Source organism: Pelobates fuscus, chromosome 2 (assembly GCF_036172605.1).
Source record: "Pelobates fuscus isolate aPelFus1 chromosome 2, aPelFus1.pri, whole genome shotgun sequence".
Taxonomy (NCBI): Eukaryota; Metazoa; Chordata; class Amphibia; order Anura; family Pelobatidae; genus Pelobates; species Pelobates fuscus.
In genome coordinates, this window is record NC_086318.1 from 209,494,593 (window position 1) to 209,516,918 (window position 22,326).

General features: G+C 41.8%; 1 protein-coding gene across 1 annotated transcript in view; it reads left to right on the plus strand.

Annotated features, from left to right (window-relative positions):
• The window catches only part of CRIM1 (cysteine rich transmembrane BMP regulator 1), a 650,317-nt gene that overhangs the window by 296,342 nt on the left and 331,649 nt on the right, over nt 1-22,326 (plus strand). Inside the window, exon 4 of the mRNA XM_063443119.1 lies at nt 3,290-3,410. Within this exon, the coding sequence (XP_063299189.1) occupies nt 3,290-3,410 (121 nt within the window). The remainder of the gene's footprint in view (nt 1-3,289; nt 3,411-22,326) is intronic.

Consider the following 22,326-nt stretch of genomic DNA (forward strand, 5'->3'; position numbering starts at 1 on the left):
GGCATGGTGGCTTTATGACCTGTATTGCCTATAACTCTGTATAGTACCTATATAAGTATAACTACTGAGTTTGAGCCACCATAAAATTAATCTCATGCTCACCACATTAGACACCTACAATGTAATTGTGATGTTACTGTAGAAAACTTTGGGTACTTTAATTTGTTTTTTATTAATTTATTTTTAATTGCCCATACTATCACAATATCATTTAGAAATGATCAATATGTATAATGCTTTGAGGCTTGGTTTGTTTAAATACCTCATATGGTTTGGGGACAAATCAGTATTGTTTTCTAGCAAGTTTTTTTTTTTTTTTTAAGTTACAATGTCAAGGGATTATAGGATAATGTGTCATTGATTGAGACATGTTCTGTGCAATCTAAAGAAAAATGTTGAGATTGCAAGGCTGCAAGGCTACAAGGGTTTAGCATTGTTATCCTAGTCCATTGATAATTTGACATTCTGTCATCTCTTTGTAAGCTATATATCATTCTGTATTGAAAATGTGTCATAGTTGTAAGGGAGAAATGAGATGTGAATTTCAAAGAAATCTATACTTAGCAATATTTCATTATGACTTCCGAAGTCAAGTGTTTAATAATAATATATCATTAGTTAGCCATGCATTAAGATATGGCTTGTACCATAAGAATAAAAGTTAAACGCTGAGCAAAGCTTAACAACTAGGGGATACTATATGTTGGCATAGAAGAAATCTGTATTTTTTTTATAAATTTGTGAAAAGGTGTCACTGATCTTATGTTGATAATTTTAAATAAATAAAAAGATCTATATTGAAAACTGGCACTAGTAACCTCACCATGTAAAACACGCACATTCTTTGTTAAAATATAAATGTAGAAACTTATACTAACTGATAGGTTGACCCATCAAAGGATAAGAACAATCTTAGACACGTGTGCAGGAGGACTGACAATGGCCAGAGCAAAGTGAAAATGAGGAATAGGGAGGTCAGACGGCATATACACATTAAACTTAAAGGCATACCCCAGAAACCAAAACAACTTCATTTAAATGGTGCCAGAAGGGCCATCTGGGACACTCTTACATTAAGGGGTTAAACCATTCTCGATTTGTATAGTCCCAAAGTTGCGGCCCTCAAGTGGCAATCTCAGCTCATCCAGCATGGCATCTGGCTTTAGAAATTTAATTTTCAGAAAGCATGAAATGCCGCTGAGCAGGGTCAGCTGACACACTTTAAAGTATGAAATGGCAGGGAGCAGTCTTTTCACACCAGTAAGTGAAGAATAAAACATTCAAACCTGGAGACAACAGGTAAAAGCCAGCTCTGTACAATAGGCTGGTGGCATACATTGAACATGAGCTAAATATATCCTTTACTGGTAATTAAAAACCATTAAGATAAAGCAGGATAGGTGTTATTAAACAGGTTATATCCGTGCTGTACAATATATAATCTTGCTTATGGGTTTATTAAAGGACAGTGGGTGCAAACAGCTCCTCCATGGCAGGAGAATCGGCTGGCTGGTGAGGAAGATCTTTGATATCCTCACCGGTTGTGCCGTCCTTCACTTGCCTTATGGCATATTGGGCCCTGCCAACTCAACTGGATTTCCCTCTGGCTGGTTTGGCCCAAAATTTTGTGACTTGATTGCCAACTCGCATTAACCTTCTCCAGTTTAGAGCTTGTTTACAATGTTTTTACCACTTTTACTGGCCAGTCATTATTGACCGAAGTGTCTGTTGGCACGTAGCAGCTGCTTATTGACTGCACTTTTTTACTAGCAGCGTTTGCTGAGTAGGGCCTAATGGCTCCAATTTTCCTATGTGGCAGCTGCTAATGACTTCTCATACAACACTGTAAACTTCTGTTTACAGGTTGCTGCTAACCCTCAAAACTCAACACCAGCTAAAGTCCTATATATAAAATAGGAAAAAATACATGTTGGCTATATAGCATTATAGTAAAACACTAACGCGCATATTACACCATATCAAACATTAATAACATTTAAAAGGCTAGAAGCATGATTTAAAACATAACATTATTATTTCTTAAATTGAAGTGCATGTGTCGCTTCACATAGCAGAAATCTACCTCGAAAGTTACATATGTATGCATCTGGCATAGCACAAACTCACAGTTTAATACATTGTATACACTGCTGCTGTCTGTCTCCTGCTAAGCCAATCACAGAGTGAAGTATGCATGCTCAGGTATACCTGCCGATCTTCCATGCCCTCCTTCCGGGACAGTAGGACCTATTATTGCTTGGACAGTACCTCAAAATGTGGGTCTGTCTCTGCAAATGTATTACTTTTGGCACCTATAGCTCAATGTGCACCTTTTTTTACTGACTATGTGTGATTGCTATGGTGACAAATTACACAGTGCCTGTTTCTGTGCTTTATCCATATGTGGCTAATCTGCAAGTGGTCGAAATGCAACCACTATTGGGAGCAAACGGTAAAAAATCTGGCTGTTTTTAATAGCAACAGCTTTCAGCACCTACTTACTGACAAAGTTGGAAACAAGTCCAAAGTGTTGAGTAGATAAACTGCAAATTGTAACATTAACCAGATGTGTAAAAATTGTCTTTGATACCTAATGGACTATGCTGCATTTTTTGCTGAAAAGCATAAAATATTGTTTTATTTCTGATTTATCTCCCAGATAACCTAGCAAGATTTAATTTGCTGCAAATATAGGCCTAGATCCAAATGGGAAACCTTTGCACCTCACATAAATCTAGGCCATAGTTCTGAACAATTAATTCTCATTATATTATACTGTATTGTACAGAGGAAGGTACATTTAAATTCTTGAGATACCTGAAATTCACACACTCTTTCATAAGGCTTTAGAGAGATTAAATAATGAAAACAAAAGTAGTCGACACATGGTTCCAAAATGTCTACATTTATTTAAACTCCATTTGCAGAAGCTTGTCTAATTACAATCTAAAATTTATGATGATTAACATATTGAGATTTAATGCTTTATAAAATGTTATAAGTTTGTCCAAGCAACATAAATAATGTACTATATCCATGGTTGTAGAGCAGGGGTCCTCAAACTCCGGCCCCCCAGATGTTGCTGAACTACAACTCCCATGATTCTCTGGCTAGCTATGTAATTCAAAGAATCATGGGAGTTGTAGTTCAGCAACATCTGGGGGGCCGGAGTTTGAGGACCCTTGTTGTAGAGTTTCTAGATTACAACACTAGCATATAGGGAACATCCTACTACAGAGCTTGTTTTGTATGTACAGACTTGTTAGTAAACTCTCCTTTTCCTTTTAAGTTTATAGTGTGGATTGCAGCACGGTGGAGTGCCCTCCAGTTCAACAAGTCGTTTGTCCACCAGACAGTTACGAGACACAAGTCCGGCTCACAGCTGATGGATGCTGTACTCTTCCTACCAGGTTTGTAGTTGATATGCTTGGCACTTCGAGAGATGTTTCTGTGCTGTTTGAGTGCTTTGTTCATTAATAAATGCATCACTCATGACTCACAGTGGGGTTGTGTAGGCACTCAGCCCTGGTAGGCAACGGGCAGAAACACTGTAACACAACCATAAATATCTAAAATGACCTTGCACTGTTGCATGTCTAACAATATGTATGCCCTCCACTTTCTGTAATTAACAAGGGGAAAAAATGGCAGAACTGGGGTCCCAAGTTAAGAATGTCCTACAGCAAGCATGTCAAACTTGTTTCCTGCAGCCCGCCTGCCATGGGGCCGCTTTGTGTTGTGGCTGCGACCAGCCGCAAGACAGGAAAGATCTTTCCTGTCTGATTTTTGTCTTCCCCCCCCACGGCCACAAAGAGCGCAGAGTGGCTGTCTGTCTGCAGAGCAGGCCAGCCACTATCCCTTCCCTCCTGCTCGCAGTGCCAGAGTAGCTTGTGGCTGGCTTTAGTAGAGCAGAGCTGGAACTGGACAATGGGCGGCTCATCTGAAGGTAGGGAAAGAGGGGCTTAGGGTACCTTCCTGTGTAGTATGTTAAAGGGACACTATAGTCAACAGAACAACTACAGCTTATTGAATTTGTTCTGGTGAGTATAATCATTACCGTCAGGCTTTTTGCTGTAAACATGGTCTTTTCAGAAAAAATGCAGTGTTTACATTACAGCCTAGTGATAACTTCACTGGCCACTCCTCAGATGGTTGTTAGAGATCATTCCTGGGTCATGGCTGCCTAAAATGCATCCAAACATTCAGTGTCTCCTCCCTCTGCATGCAGACACTTAACTTTCCTCATAGAGATTCATTGATTCTATTCATCTCTATGAGGAGATGCTGATTGGCCAGGGCTGTGTTTGAATCATGCTGGCTCTGCCCCTGATCTGCCTCTTTGTCAGTCTCAGCCAATCCTATGGGGACGCATTGTGATTGGATCAGGCTACCACTTCTGATGATGTCAGCAGACTGCTTCTTTTTTTTTTAGGCAAACAGAAACATAGAAACATAGAAACATAGAAACATAGAATGTGACGGCAGATAAGAACCATTCGGCCCATCTAGTCTGCCCAGTTTTCTAAATACTTTCATTAGTCCCTGGCCTTATCTTATAGTTAGGATAGCCTTATGCCTAACAGCTTTCAGAGTTACAGCTTCTGGCTTGAATACAGTAAGATTTTGCTATATTTATGGAGGCATGAGGGGCCCAGGGGGGCTAGACGGTGGTTTTAACACTATAGGGCCAGGTATACATGTTTGTGTTCCTGACCCTATAGTGATACTTTAAGCTAAATAGGAGAGGTGGGGCAATGTATTAATTTGAGGGAGGGGACAGTGTATTAATTTGAGGGAGGGGACAGTGTATTAATTTGAGGGAGGGGGCAGTGTATTGGATTTGAAGGAGGGGGCAGTGTATTGGATTTGAGGGAGGGGGCAGTGTATTGGATTTGTCAGCAGTGTGTTACAAAAGGGGGCAGTGTATTTGATTGGGTCTGCATGGAGGCGCTGAACGCTCCCCATGAAGCTGATTTGCCGTGAAGCTTTTTGCCACACATGCACAATAGCCTCCAAAGCAATGGATTGGCTGAGATCATCAAATTTGATGATCTCAGCCAAAGTGAAGAACACACTTCTTTCGGTGAAGTGCCCCAGCAGCCCACATATCGGCTACCAGCCTAGACATTGAGCTGGACTCGGGATGCTCTTACACTACTGTAACGGAATGACCGCCTTTAGAACACACTTCTAGGACTTCAAAATCAACATGATAAATCATTTGTTTTTAACAGCTGTGCAACAGAATACATTCACCATTTCAATCCCATTACCAAACTTTTCTTAATATGTCAAGGTAGTTTGACTAAAACATTGGTTATAGGCAAATGCAAGTCTACTTAAAATAAATTCACTCTTTTGTTTACTTTGAAGCCCTACAAGCGTGAGGACGTCCAGTGTCGGTTAGGCAACTTTTTTTATACTGTACTTTTCAGGCTTAAACCTACGTTTTTATGAAAACTGAAGTTTTTGGGTGTTTTTGCGGCCCACATACATGTAAACCTTGTTTTTTTGGCCCGTGTTAGCCTTTGAATTTGACATGCTTGTCCTACAGGATCCTACAGTGTTGGGATGTATGGCTTAATAGTACCTTGATAGAATTGTAACACTTTTGTTACAACTACATAACCCCAAAAGTCACTAATTATGATGAACTTATACTCCACTGTCTTTAGGGTTTTTTTTTTTCTCTGTTGTCCTCTTGTTGGGGAAACCAAATAAAAAAAAATTAAAAAAATCCAGAGAGTAATTGTATGCATTTCTGTCAGTGTCAGAGCACTTCCACATCGTTCTGTCTGTTCATGTGTAAGCTTTAAATTCTGTCAGTTTATCAACCATACCATTGTCGCATTTGCTTCTGTGCATCTAAAGTAACATACACTGCACACGTTACTTGAATTCTGTGGCCAAACCGATACGACTTTTTATAACTCCTAACAACAAGAGATATCACTTCAGACTTATGACAATGATCTAAAGGTTTTTTTTTGTTTTTTTTTACTTTTAACCTCGTTTGACAGGTGAGTGCCTTGCATTTTTAGATATATCTGCTATCTATGCCTATGAAGAAATAGCCCACGATTTAGCATAGAACATTCAGGATGTCCCAAGTGCTGTTGTTTCTAGGAATCTACATAAAGGAGTTTATCCATTAATCAGCGAACTGCATGAATTTAAAGATGGAACTGCAAAAGTTAGGCAAATACAAATATCTAAATCATTCTAAATTTTGCAATTAGTTGGTAAACTCTATTGTGCCTTGTCTTTTCATGAATTATAATGGTGCAGGACAAAGCATTTTGGTATTTCCAAACCAATTTGGCTTTTTTTTTATTTTTTAATTCGGGGGTGGGTGGACAGTGGATTTAGTTCATGCTGCTGTTTAGATCAGCCACATTTTAGTACCAGAAACATACAATCCCAACACCCAAAACAGCAGGGGAAAAAAAAAGGGACCATGTACCAATCTGCAAAAACAGTTACAATATTGCCTGGCTTAATGGCTATGCGTTCTCAACAAATTTTACAATGTCAATTCTGAGTATCCAATTATTATAGATTATTATATATTTGGATAAAATAGTAAATGAGAGAACTTAATAAAGTAATATTTTCTTTTTGTTATATTCTATTAATGAGAAATGGGGAGCAGGAGTAATTTTAAGTTCAAAATTTTGGATCAACAGCAAAAGCATATGTGAGGAAGGCTGAACTTGATGGACGCAAGTCTCTTTTCAGCTATGTAACTATGTAACTATGTAAAATAGGGGATTTATCCAAAAAAGGATAGGGAAAGGTCAGTGAGCAATTGACCATCCACTCGCCCCTTCGTCCCTCACATAAAGCAAAGATTCCATCCAGTTGGTATTTGACCATCCTTTAAGAAAAAAAACCTGCGCTTTTGGAGATGCCCCTGGGAATGTATGAATTTTAAGGGGGTTATGGTTGGCAATATCACCTTTACAATATTTATGTGACGTGGCTAAATAATGTATACATAAAAGCACTGGCACTTTAGAAAGCACTTCGATTTTTAAATAGTTTTTATTCACATACTTTGATATTTATTAACAATGCATCCACAGTTGATTAATTAATTGCACTTTACTTTAAGATATGCTCTTTTAGCAGTAGCCCTATTAAGTAGTTGTTTAAGTAGTTGTTTGTCTCCCATGATAAAATTAGTGCAGGATCTAATGACATTGCGGTACATATGGTGTATGGCCATATTGTGTAAGACCCACCAACCCCCATATTTTTTTGCTAAAGCAGGCGATTTTAAGTAGCCTTATAAAATGTCAAATTGTGTTATTGTGTGTGCTATTCCTTGGTCTGTATTTTGTATATATTTTGGTCTCTACAGCAGTACCGGTGCTAAGAAATGCATGTTTCAGGTGTGCCCCAAATTCCTATTTTTTTTATTTTTTTTCTTATTGGCAGCAAGAGTTATTTATTTGAAAAAGAAGGGATTTCTAAAAAAATGCAAGGGTTGAAAATTTTGAAAAAAGGGGGAACCGCTGTAGAAATTTAATTTACATTTTTTTATTTTACATTTGTGAACAAGGGGGTGACCATCAGTACCATCAACACATTTCCAAATACTTTTTCTTTTCTTTTCTACAAAGAGTTTTAAAAAACTGTAGTCAGAATTCACAAACTGTCTGTATTACTGAGGGAAGAATCTTTGCCATTTCCAAAGCACAAGCAATGGCACAGAAACACACTGAAAATAAAATAAAAATAAATAAATCACAAATCAGTAAAACAATTCTAAATTAGGAAATCAAAGTGGATGCAATTGGCAATGAAAGTAGCAGTTTGGCAAGAAGGACAAAGTATCCAGCCTACCTCTGTTGTATACTGGCACTATCCTCACCATATCCCCTGCTGTGCTTATGGGTGGTAGGTTGTAACAACTGTGAAGATACAGCACTAGTAGACCTGCTGCCCTAGTACTTTCTTGTTCTGCTCCTTCCCTCAGTATTACAGACTTGCTAGATGTTGCTTCATACCAGCGATAGTGGGATGGTCCTTTACTTGCCCCTTACTCACTCCCTTGGTTTACAATTTGTGCTTTGCAAGTTGGCTTTCTTGGAGGCACTCAAAGTGATCCCAACATTTTCCTTGTAGGTGCAATATAGTACTCTCAACCATTTTTCATCTGCTGAAAATACAGGCTGATTTGCTTTGGTGGCAATGGAAGCTGTCACAATACTAGCCTACCTGTACACTAACACTTGGTTGACTAATGCTAATGGAAATGTTGATGATGCAGGTACTTGTGATGTTAATGATGGTGGTGCTGGTGTTAGTGAGTAAGCTTCTTGGCTTCTTGTGCCAGTAGTACCTGGGATAGCTGGTGTGTCAACTGTCTCCACTGGATAAGATGATTCTACAGATGGACTTGCAAATAGTGAAGAAGATGCTGGAGCTGAGTGCGCAAGAGCTACTTGAGAAAATACTGGTCTGCTGCTGCCTGTCCTTTCCACACACTCATCTTTTATTCCTCTGGTTCACCATACTCATACTAAACTAAGAGTATAAGTGCTGTGTCTCCAGTGGTGGGAGCAACAGAATTATCACATAATTCGTTACAAGTTAAAGAGTAATTTAAGATCATTCTTTTTTTGTAATTCTTTATTTTTGTTTGTGCATATAACAACCATAAAGCTTGCAGCGCCACGACAGCGTCTGCTAGTATTTTGTCAACATTTCTACAAGTGGCATTTTATACAGCACAATATTTTAGTTTGAAGACCTGGAGTTAACAAGACAAACAAGTAACAGTATTTTTCTGTGGGATGCAATGCATATAACAAAGTAGAGTATGGTGTGGTTTGTAATGAATGGTGTCTGTGGCTATGCGGCCATCTGGTAATGTGTTTGATGCTTATGCGGTAAGTTGCTACAGGTTGTAAAAGAGTTGGTGCGTCTAATTGAGATATATGTAGCAAAGGCTTTCCAGCCGAGTATACTAAATTGAAAATATGTTGCGATGTCTAGCTTCGAGGCGTAGCGTCCCTTATGACTATGTCGTCTGAGGGTGTATGTGTTGCTTTTAGGGCCTTTACAAGTGGCCGAAGGCTCAAAAGGGGTGGTTGAGTGTTTCCATTATGTGGGGATTGCAGCGGTGCTGCGGCTGAGAGCCTCTTTGGACATATATTCCAACGAGTACAAGTAAAATGCAGATAATTAATAATAAAAACCTTAGACCGGAGATGATGAGCAGGAATAGTGTGTGTCAGACGGTTTGTTTTTGGCCAGGGAGAGTCTTAGTTGAGATTGCGTGCACGCTTTGGGTCTGTGCAGTTCTGGCTTGTTTAAGCTAGAGTGATATCAGGCCCAGTATTGAGGGCAGATAGGCTAGTGGAGGCAGTAATATTTTGAAGGGTATGGCAGGGCCTATGTGTGTATCTGTCAGCCTTTAAGAGTTAATCAGGGGCCTAACTCCAGCCCTATGGTAATAACAGTGTGATCGACATAACATGCCTATATTGAACTTGACTTCAGGCTGTCTATATCCCAAACTTAGTAACAAGCTTATCTAGCGCCAGCATTAAAGTGGAGTTGATGCAAATAGTATAGTACAGTTCCTAACTAACATTTTTATATAACTAACATTTTTATATCCCCAAACCCTGCATTCCCACGTATTGGTGTGGTGTCGGATCCAGCCATATCTGTCCACATCAGCGGCAAGTCTCTGCTGCGGGTCACCATCACAGTTCAAACGGGGGACCTTTCTAGTCCGTTTCAGCTGTCCAAACTGGCTGTGCATGTCTGAGAGGGAAGAGCGGGTTATGTCCCTGCCAGTCTCTTGACTCAGGAGGTAGGCTGTCACATTCGGGTTCTTTTCCGAGGTCAGTCTATTTGCTATAAGGAGGCGTGGGGTCGGCCGAGAGTCCTGCTTCGGGTCCGTGTGGCCACTGTTGTACTGAAGCAACATAGTCAATAGTAGTTTCTCCATGGTCTCTATCTGCCTCCGTCTATTGCAGTTGCTGACTCATCAACCAGGGCGGTGGCTAACACTTGGAAGTGGGTTAGGCAATAAATTCGAGGGTACCGTCTTCATAACAGCGGGGTCACATTTGTTTGGCTTGCCAAAAGGGCTAATGGGCAACCTGCCCTTCTGTCTCATCTGTCGGGTAGCCTTAAGTGGTGACTGCCGCGTAGGAGATCGGCGTAGAGCCGTGTGGTATGAATGGAGTGACCCTTGTCGGGTCCCAGGTGTGGGTTGGGGAAGTGTTGTTGGGTGGCCCCTCTTGGGGGAGGGGATCTTGCGGCAGGCCCAGAGCTCGCAGTATGGCTGGGGCGTCTTGGATGTCTTGGACGGTGTGTGTGTTGGTCCCTTCCGTTACTATCAGGGTTCGGGAGGACCGCCAGCGGTATGCGATCTTGTGCTGTTGTAGCATGGAGGTGAGGGGGCGCAGCGACCTCCGCCATGCGAGGGTGCCGCTGGATAGGTCTGTAAAGAAGGCCAGGTCCATGGTTTCGAAGCTGAAGGGGGTTTTGCCCCGGAGGGCTGAGAGGACCGCCACTTTGTCCCTGTTGCTGCGGAAAGTGACTATTACGTCTCTTGTGCCGGTGGCCGGGGCCCTCAGTGGTTTGGGGACTCTGAAGGTTTCCTCTGGGGTGATCGGCTTGCCCTGTCTGTGCGGTAGTATTGCTGTTATTACGCGCCCCATAACTTTCGGCAGCTCAGCGTCCGGTATCCCCTCAGGTACCCCCCTCACCTTTAGATTGAGCCTGCGCCTGAAGTCCTCTTGAGCCGCCATGCGGCGTTCTTGTTGTAGGGTCTGCGATTGTAGATTCTGCACTGTTTGTTGTAGCGCAGCAATGTCCTGGGCTTGGGAGTGTGAGGTTCCCTCCAGCTTCGTGATGCGGCCTGTCAGGCCTTTCAGGTCTGCGCGTATCGCCATAACATCCTCGTGGATGTGCTTTTGGAGGTCCGCCAACATCGCCTTTAGGGCTGCTGTGGTTACCGGCTCTGAGCCCGGTCCTGTGCCGCTTCGTTTTGCCCGTTGTACCGGGGTGGGAGGCGGCTGGTCTTCCTCCTCCAAGTCCTCAGACATGTCTTCCGAGAAGTCGGAGCAGCCGCCATGCAGCGCCGCCATGTTGGCCTCACTGGCGCCTCGTGCGTGGCTCCACATCTCCCCGATCGTGAGCCCCGGGGCAGGCTTGTTTGGTATTGTTTTTTTCCCCTTACGCCCCATGTATCGTTGTTGTGACTTGCAGTCGTTTTGAAGGGGTGGTGGGGTAGGGTAATATTAGATTTTCTCCGTTTGTTGCTCGGAGCGACCTGCACGTGCGACCGTTCTCTCCTGCGGTCAGGCTCCGCTCTGGAATATCAATTTAAGATCATTCTATCTATGCATATCTAATTCCATTTATCTATGGACATATCTATCTGGCTAAATGCATGTCATTCTGTCTATTTATATTCATGGATGTCAATATCTGCTTGCATATATTGCCTTTATATAGCTAGATGTATGTATTTTTACGGATTTCTTTCAATTTAATGGAAAATTAAAACATTACAAGTTCTGTTTAATTTATCTCGACTGTGCTATTTTTTAATCCAAAGAACATTGGCTAACAGCCTTGAACATAATGGGAGCAAGCAGTTGGTAATGGAATAAGAGGGAGTTTTACATGTTATTAACAGCTATATCTTAATGAGAAAGAGTAATAGCACGCATGGGCACTAATCATTAGGTAAATCACCACTACCACTGGGAAAGCAAGTTTGGCTTTTGAGACGTAGGGGACAAAGAAAATTTCCGCTTCACGCAACTGAGGAAAAAATGAATAACGGGAACAGTCAAGAAACAAATTAAGGATAATTCATTGGCATTGTGTTTTCTGGTTAACAGTAAAAAGAAACTGCTTGTAGCACACACATAATCCAAAATAATCAAGTAGAGAGATTTCTCAACGCATTAATCATCTCTGAGACAGATTTATAACCTGCTTGTTAATAGCCTAATTTCATGACATGCTGAAACAGAAGCTCCAGGGAGAGTTTAAAGCCCGACCGGTCCGTAAATCTTATACCTGATAGCAATGGGAGGGAATATAAGGTATTCTATAGGGAGAAAAAAGGCAAGAGAGATAATACACCTAGATGAGCACAATTAAAGTTCCAGCATCACTTAGCAATGTATATTGAATTTGCCATAAAGACAAAGACATGTAATTTCAGTTGTAGATTTTTTTTTTTTACAACCATATCATAGATCAGTAGTTATGTTTAATACAGTTTCAAATTTAACACAATAAAATGTATAATATATGTGACAGCAAATACATTGCTCACAACAAGTAGCAGTGTGTAGAAAATCTAGAATGTGTGGATATATTTTTAGATTCAAAGGTTTTCTCAAAGGCACACTCTAGCCAAGTGAAAGGTGGTATTTGAAAGACACAAGGGATGCTCTCCCAGCAGTAATTCTTCGCAGTAATCCTGTTTGTAAGCATACCTTGTAATGATGTATTACTGGTGCTGAGATCCTCCTGGAAATCAACTGCAAATATATAGATTTACTGATGTTTGTATCTGTAACTCTGCAGTGATCAGAGCAGGATGCCATGCATTTCAAGAAGCAAGAGAGCTGTATCCCAACATGTTTAACATGTAGCTCTAAAGGTTGTGCCTTGTGGGATGCATATTTTGTTTCCCCACCAATAAACACCAGTAACCCTGGCCTCCTCTCCTCATCCCAGTACTCATGACAGCAAAGATTGTGTGTATGTGACCGTGAGTTACTGTTGCTACTTATATTGTGTAAGTATGTGACTGGCTGTGTGTGTGTGTGTGATTGTATATGTGACTGATACGGTGTCCATAAGACTGTATATGTGTTTATTGGATTCTGTGTAACTCTGTAGGTATGTATATCGCTGAGTGCTGTGTGTGCGTGCTATCGTGTAATTATGTATGTTGTGACTGTGTGTGTTGGTGTGTCTGTGTACAGTATAACACAAAGTCCAGCCACTCAAATTCTCAACTGCCTTTTTAATTGAACATAACACACTTCAGCGAAGTTCGGTCAGGAACTTTGATTGCATGTCTAGGCATCTATGCATGTGTCTGTGTATTTATGTGGAGGGCAAAAAAAATAGGGTTTAAAAGGCATTAAGAGACACAGAAGAAGTAACAGTGTGTCAAGAGAAAAGAAGGTAAAATGAAATGAGACACACAGGGTGGGAAGAGGGAAATAGAAGATACACTCATTGGGAATCAGGAAAAATGCAGGAGGAGGTGTAAAGTACCGCAGACATGTTAATTCTAATCTATTGGCATGGTAAGAATTTATCTATTCCAAAACAGCTGAACTGGCAAATATCTACAATTAATTTATTTTCAGAAAAAGTTATATTGTCCAAGATATATTGGCCTAGATGTTGCAATAGCTTAACCCTCTAACAGGGCCAGGGAAAGGGTGTGGCCAGGGAGGGGAGCTGTGAGGCATTTTTCGCACACAGCACAGTGCCTAATGACCAAAGGCCAGCCTTGTATGAATGTATTTGGTGCAGTGTGTATAAAGGATGTAGTGTCTACAGAGGATATAGTGTGTCAAGGCCGTCTTTAATACTGATTGGACCCTGGGCAGGTATTTGATTGGGGCCCCTTGACCTAGCCCTTCCCCTTCCTAGCATGCAATCACGCCATCAACGCCCACACAAAAAAAAACAAAAAAACCCACACACTAACACACATACAAATGCAAACACTGACATACATAGAGATGCACACATACACAGGTACAGACATACATAGAGAGATACACAGACACACAAGTGCATACATAGACACACATGCAGATACACAGATACACACTGACACACCTAAATACACTGATGCACATATACACTAACTGACAAACATGCAGATAAACAGAAACACTGACATACATGCAGATACGCAAAATAACATGCAGATACATACACGTACCCACATGCAGATACACAGATACACACAGACACTGACACATATACAGATACACAGACACACATGCAACTACACATACACACATAATGATACACATTCATATTCACAGAATGACACTCACACAGATACAAACACAGACACACATGCAGATACACAGACACACATGCAGATACACACTGACAGACATGCAGATACACATACAAACATATACACATATAGACCTACACATATACAAACAGACACATAGACACACAGATGCACATATATACAAAGACACACATATGGACACACAGAAACACATACTGATACAAAGGGTGACATAGAGACACATGCAGATACAGAAACACACACACACAAACATACAGATACACATACACACATACAAACAGACACGCATATATACAAACAGACACACACATACAGACACTTACATACAAACAGACACATACATACAGACAGACACATACATACAGATACATACAGACAGACAGATACATACATACAGATACATACAGACAGACAGATACATACATACAGACACATACATACATACATGCACAATTTTTATGTGTTTCCTACCTTTGGAGTGCAGGAGGCTGGCTCAGGCTGATGGGAGTCAGAGCTCCCACGCTGACTCCCTCCTTTTCTTCTTTTCCTCCTGTGCGGCGCTCGGTGAATTCTGGGAGGAAGTGACCGGCTGTCACTTCCTCGCAGCATCCTGACATCATCACAGGGGGCCTGGTTGCGCACTCAAAGTGGCTGGGCCCTTGAAAATCCATCGCCACCGGGTGGCCCTTAGAGCATTGGCCACCCGATAAGCCTCCACATCGCACGGCCCACAGTGGTAGTTCCACGCGGGCCGCACGCATTACGGCGGCCGGAGGGCTAAAGGGGCAGCTGCTTTGGGCCCCCTCAAGACTTACTCTTTTGCCCTGTGTTAAAGATGGCCCTGTAGTGTGTAAGGGGTTAAGTGTGAACGGGGTACAGTGTACACCTTCTCCTGTAGCAAAGTTTCAGGAGGTCGGTGAGGGTCATCTTTGATCTCCCCACAGGCCTGAGAAGGCAGATAGCAAGGCTGTTTCAGCATGGGCCGGCAGGGGAGATCTCTCCTGTTGGCCTTGGCTCATAGCCATTGCGGCCCCCCCGGACATTTGCCTAGTTTGCTCGATGGCCTGTCCATGCTTGTTTCTAGCCTTTACAGTTTGGCAGGTCAGTAGGTATATTTTCCTGGGACAGAAAGAGTATAACAGCATGGGGTTCAGCTTCAAAAGGAATTGAAGCATTTGACTGTAATTGATATGGTTGCATCATTACCCATCTCTAACTCACATCAATATGTGGATACAGGAATATACATAAATACATATGAAAACAACCCTTGAATAACAGCTTAACCCCTTAAGGACCAAACGTCTGGAATAAAAGGGAATCATGACATGTCACACATGTCATGTGTCCTTAAGGGGTTAAAAGAGTGAGGGTGCTCGAGTTTAGCTTTTGTTTTAAACTCACTTCCACCATAACAACTTCATGATTCTGCACCATACGTCAAAATATCCATAATTTATGATGTACATTACTGTGCTGCTGTTATATTCACAAGGTAGATCTACTATGGCACAGGGTCTACTGCTCTAGTAGACATAACCATAGAAACGAAACCATGTGGTCCTATATCTATCTATAAAGAATGTAAACAAAGAATGGACCCTACAGTGACTTTCCTTCAGTTTTACAAGATTCTGCCATATTTAAAATAGCAACATTAGCCATTAAGATAGGTATGCCCCTTTTTGGTCTCTCCACTCTGTCCGTGACCTTCTCCTGTACCCTGCTCGCACACGTACGGCCAACTCACGCTTCCATGACTTCTTGCAGGCGGCTCCCTTCCTATGGAATAACCTGCCTGCCGCCATCAGACTATCCCCTAGTCTTCAATCCTTTAAGAAGTGCCTTAAAACCCATCTCTTTAGGAAAGCTTATGAACTCCCAGAGTAACTTCTACCTCACATACCTGTCTCTTGCTCTCTCCTATAGCACAGCACTCTACTCTCTCCTCCAGCTCTGCTTCACTCCCACCTTATTTGATTGCTATTTCCTGTTCTATTGTGTTTTATACCCCACCTCCTATAGACTGTAAGCTCGTTTGAGCAGGGTCCTCTTCAACCTACCGTTCCTGTAAGTTTTCTTATAATTGACTTATTTATAATTAAATCTCCTCTCTCATAATATTGTAAAGCGCTACGGAATCTGTTGTCGCGTAATAAACGGTTATAATATTAATAATATTTCCATGTTGACTCCACATTTAAAAAAAAAAAATTCTCATATTTATCTGACACTTATGTGTCTTTACTGTTCTTTAGTCACATAAACTTCTCAGTCATTTATTTTATTCTTTATTACTTTTTTACATAGTTTTTCCTTTTCTACTACCTCTCCCCTTTATTACTTATTGTTTGCAAGATTATAACTTCTCTATTTTTTGTATAATTATGTGTGTGTGTGTGGGGGGGGGGGGGTTAGGGGGGGAGGTTGGGGGTGGAGGGGGATTTATGTTTTGTTTTTCAGTGTTTTACTAATATTACCGCTCATGACTAAGTTGGATGGGATTACGAATCTTTCAGGGCACCAAGGTCCCCTTCCTTAGTCACATTCTTTTTGTAAAATGCAATCATTTTCTATTTTGAATTTTGTGACTCCTAGGTCACTTTTTTATCACTTACAGTAGGTGTACCAGATATATAAATATTTAAAAATACCTGCTTTTGGATATTTGATAAGAACCTGATAGTTTGGGATTTAGCTTCCTAAAAATGCCTGAAGCATTTAAAAACAATGTACATATTTGGGCATAATGTCCACATGTAGTGACATTTAAAAAAGTACTCTGTACTATAACGGCAAATAGTCTCTGTAGCATTCTCAGAGCATTACTTCCCTTTCCCTCCCTGTCTACAAGAATTCAGCAATGGAGTCTGTCCTACAAAGGTTGCTGTAAAAAGTGTTGAAGGAGAGCCATTTACGGTTCCTCTACAGAGATGCAGCATTGGCTTAATTAATCCCTGGTGGACTTCATGGTCTAAATGTAGTTCGTGCTTTGGCAAAACTCTTTATATCCTGATATTCTTGGTATGTCATTGATTTAAAGAGGATAAATGAACACATATTTATTTTTAATGTTAGAAGATAGGAACTTTTACATTCTGGGTGCTTCTGTATTATAAGTATATGCAGCATTTAGAGGCATCATACTGTGCATGAGGATACTGAACACCAAGACTTTAAATAATTTGTTTTCAGTCTGACAGCCCTTAGAGGCATGGTTATAGAAACATGTAAATATAATATTTTACATTGCCATGCAAAAGGGAAAGAGCAAGAACATTAAAAGAAAGTGTCTATTGTGCCTAGAGTGCCCCTGTAAGAAAATCAATATGCCACAAATGCTAATCATGTCAAATTAATTTATGATAATAGCCAATTATATGTAATATTTACCATGCTCATACATTTCCTAATTTGATTATTATGATGTGTTGATGTGGCCAATATCTATGCATTTTTATAAAAAAAACAGGTTACAGTCAAGACAAATGACTACATACTGTTGTACTTGTTTTCAGTACAAAACACTCACTAACATTTTTTTTTTTACAATCTTTATTTTGAGTTTAATGTATTCACATAAAGTAGGCATAAATTAGCCTCTGGTATACCCCTAATGGCACCGTCAGCACCCTGTGCCAAAGCGGATCCTCCCACGTCGATGTCACGTTGGAATGTGACGTGGTGTTGTGTGCCTCCGTGCACCTCCAGCTACTCCACTGTCCAGCAGTGGCAATCACAACACTGACTGACACACAAACACTCACTGACACACACACACACACACACACACTCACTCACTGACACACTCACTCACTGACACACACACTCACTCACTGCTGACAGATACACATACTCACTGACACACACACTCACAGATACACACACAGACACACTCACCGACACACTCACTCACTCACTGACACTCACTGAAACTTACTGAGAGACACAGACAGACACGCACACATTCACTGACAGACACACACACTCACTGACGGACACACACACACACACACATTTACACATTATTGCACACACTCACATCATTTTATTTATTGCTCCCTACCTTTGGGAGCTTGTTAGGGGCCTCTGGGGTCCAGTCGGGATCTTATATCTGGAGATCTCCTTCCTGCTCTTCACTGCTCCCTCACGCACAGTTTAGTGATGCCGGGTGCCGGAATATGATGTCATATTCCGGCATCACTACTGATGGCATGCGCAAGGGTGCAATGAGGAGCACGAAGACTGAACTCCTTCAGCGACCTCCCGGCCGGGTAAATTTGTGCAGTGTAGGCACCTGCAATGTGGAGAAAGCAAGTGGCTACTCTGCTTTAACACTAAGCATGTACTCGCAGCTCGCCGGGCCGCAAAGATATTCATTGTTGGCCACGAGTTTGACATGCTTGCCCTACATGTTTCTTCACTTTCATTGAAATAATTATGTTTAAATGGATAAAGGCATTATAGAATGGTAAAAAAGGTAACATTTTATTTAGTACAAACTTGGATTACGATTTCTTATATATTTTAAAGGGAAACTATAGTGCCAGGAAAGTAAACTCATTTTCCCTTCTGTCAAGGTCCACCCCCATGGTTCATAATGCCTTCTGTCACTTACCTGGGTCCAGTGTCGATGGATTCCTATAGGGATTACAGCAACGCTGGAGGTCCGCATGCATAGCATGAGGACGTCCAGCGTCGTTTAGACCACCGTTTCCCAACCCAGTCCTCATGGACCATCAACAGTTCAGGTTTTGTCAGTATCTCCATTGGAATAAAACAGGGACACATAAATCCTGGACTGTTGTTGGTCCATGAAGACTGGGTTGGGGAACACTGGTTTAGATGACCAAAAGTCGTCTAAGAACCCAGAAGTCCCTCTAGTGGCTGTCTGGTAGACAACCACTCGAGGAGGAGTTAACCTTAGCAAGTAATTATTGTAGTTTATAAAAACTGCCATAATTACTTGCTCCGGGTTAAGGGTGATGGGAGTTGGCACCCAGAACACTTCAATGGGCTAAAGTGGTCTGGGTGCCTACAGTGTCCAATTAATAAAACATTTGTCACAAGACCATGTGAAACAAGTTATCTAATGTATTAATTTGTACACACTACTCAAGTTCTTTAGTTTGCATATCTACTATCACAAAACATGGGACCAGCATCATTCTTGTTGACTGTGACAAAATGCCTTTTGTCACTGGATTGTTAGGTGACAAGCTGCCCTTTGCCCCCGGCTGTTGGAGGTGCCTGATTGCCAGCCTCCTTCCTCATGACTATGGCCCTGGGGTGTATTGCCATTTAAAAAGACTATTTGGGGCTTACTGGCTTCTAAAGACTGTTTCTGCCCATTTGAATCCATGGGAAGGTGTGTCTCTTCCCCTCCCCCTCCCCCGTTTCCTGTCTATTGTTCTCCAGCAGAGCGTTGTCCCAGGCACACTGTTAAACCAGTTGGAACTGACTGCTTTTGTCTCTCTTTGGTTTCTCAACAGCCCTTGCTATGCTTTACCCCATGGCTAATTTACTTTGTTCGTGGGATCTGAGCGCTGTTCACCTAGATTGGGCGCTCAGATCCGAGCCATCTGGGGATAGGTTAAATGTGGGGGTTCTGTGTAATATAATAAGAATTATGTATTTTTATGTACTTTTACGTATTTTTGCTGTTAGTGTAAAATGTAGATATTTTCTGTACCTGGAGATAATTGAGTTTACTGCAGTGCCTTAAGACAATTATCTCCAGGATGGAGAGGAGGGATTTCATTGTGTATGTGGGAGTGTTATTATGCTATTATGTTATTATGTAAACTTGTATATAAGGAGTAATAAACGCTCATTGGAGTCAGATCATCTTGTACCTTCATGCAGTTTCGGCTCATGTTTGGGGGATTGGAGAACTACACTCTGGGGATTGCCATAATCACTATACTCTCCAGGGTATAATCACTAAGCTCTGCTAAGAGCTTGTTCCTGCTCTCTGGAATTCAGAGAGGTCGACCTACTGGAAGCTGGACCCTGGTCTTGGGTCCAGAGTGGGTGGAGACGGCGAGACCCCAACCAAGCTGCGGCGGTTCGTGGGAGTCTACAGTGGTTATGGTGTCTGGCAGAGTGCTTGGAGTCCTCGGAAAGCACTAGGAGCATCCATCAACGGAAGGTACCCGGTCGGGGTGCCAGCGGTTCCGTTACAGTGGTGGCAGCGGTGGGATGGTGTCCTAGTGCGAGGAGAAGCAGCGTAGAGGCACCGGTAACATTTGGAATTACAATTTGAGGGCAACGCTAGTATTCGTACAGCGCTCCTGTTCACAACAGTTCAAACTAAAGTGAATAATCCTGATAGTATCAATAAAACGCAATGACAAAGGTGCTTTTTTCTTCTTAACCCCTTAAGGACACATGACATGTCATGATTCCCTTTTATTCCAGAAGTTTGGTCCTTAAGGGGTTAAAGAACTTAAGTCCACTGGATTTAGGTCCAGTAGCACAGTTTGTTTGCCACATGTCACTTTTTAATGAATTAAACCCTTAAACGTTTTCTATGACATTGTTACTTCCAAAATTGCAATGTTCTATTGGTATAAATAAGAATCATGATGTTCTCTGGATTTGAAACTCAATTATCAGAAAGCATGGGTATTAGGCATGTGCAATCCGTTTCGGTCCGAATGTAAATTTGGATGAATTTTGTCAATTCGGACATTTGGATGCTTCCGAATTTCGGAAGACCGAACCGATTTTTTTGCCCTTGCACATCCCTAATGGGTATTACTGTGCCTGTTTCTTTATAACCATTTTGTCATTTGCCAAGCATTTACGTGTTTTCTTCTAATCTTCCCACAGAAAAATCTTGAAACATATTGAAATCCCTATGGGATATGCACACAGCCTTGTTAATGTCAAAATAAGCGTCACTGATTTAGGGTGTTCTAGTGGAGGACTCTGCATTGCAATCTGATCCCTTAACAGTGTAGGCATTAAATACAATTTTGATCGCTAAAACATACATCTTGTTTAGCACCTCTCCAGTCACCAGGAAAAGCATTGGCATTCATTATGTGTAATAGATGGCACCAACCATGCGTATTAACTTGTTAAAGTCAGGGAATAGAGGATTGCTTTCCTCCTCTAAGACTAATAGCACACATGTTTTATGCTGATTAAAACTCACAGTGGCATACAAGTATCTCCTGGTTTGCCATTCTGATGTGTTTTTCCCCCTGAGATTATGTACATAACATACGTAAATAACATATTAATCTACAGTCCCAAAATCAGCAGAACATGTCTAATCCTACCATTTTAGCTCTGCACTGTGGTGGGCTCACTTTGCCACCAAAGTTCCCAAAAATTGCAACACTAGCACAAATGTGTATAATGTCATAGAACGCTAAGAATTAATCTGTACCCTTGTCTGGACTAATGACAGCAAACCTGTTTGCTCAATGTCCATATGTGTATGTGAGTGTTGGTGACCTTGTGTCTTTGTGTACAATGGTGTCAGTGGAATAGAATACATCTTACAAATTGTCTGAACTGATAGCAGTGAGTCTTCGATGTTGTATTAATTTACAACAATATATTTGTAAATATGTCAGGTGCAAAACAGTGTGCCTGAATTTGTTAGTCTCAGGTGCCAACAGTGTGCTTACATAGAAGTGCTTTCATCAGTGGCTACAGGCAGGGGCGTATTAGCCGCGAGGCAAACAAGGCATTTGCCTTGGGCGGCATTTTCCAGGGGGCGGCAAAAAACGCCGCCCCCAAATGCCCAAGGCAAATGTCTTGTTAGCCTTGCGGCTAACAGACATGCTGGGCTGGTTGCTGGTTGCTGGGCGGCCGGCGAGGGAGCTCTTCCCCTGAGCTCTCGGCTCAGCTCCCTCGCGCGCCGCCCGCAGAGTGAGACTGGGAGCCGGAATATGACGTCATATTCCGGCTCCGCCTCCCAGCCTCACTCTGCGGGTGGCGCGCGAGGGAGCTGAGCAGAGAGCTCAGGGGAAGAGCTCCCTCGCCGGCCGCCCAGCCTGCCCGCCAGTGCCGCCCTGCAGCCACTGGACCACCAGGGAATGGGAGAACCTCCCCCACCCCCAGCATTCCCAAAGGTAAGGAGGCTGGGGGTTGGAGTAAATAAAATAAAAAATGTGTTAATGTGAGTGTGTGTGTGTGTGTCTCTGACTGTGTGTGTCTGATAGTGTGTGTGTGTGTCTGTTAGTGTGTGTGTGTATGTCTGTTAGTGTGTGTGTCTGTGTGTGTGTGTGTGTGTGTGTCTGTTAGTG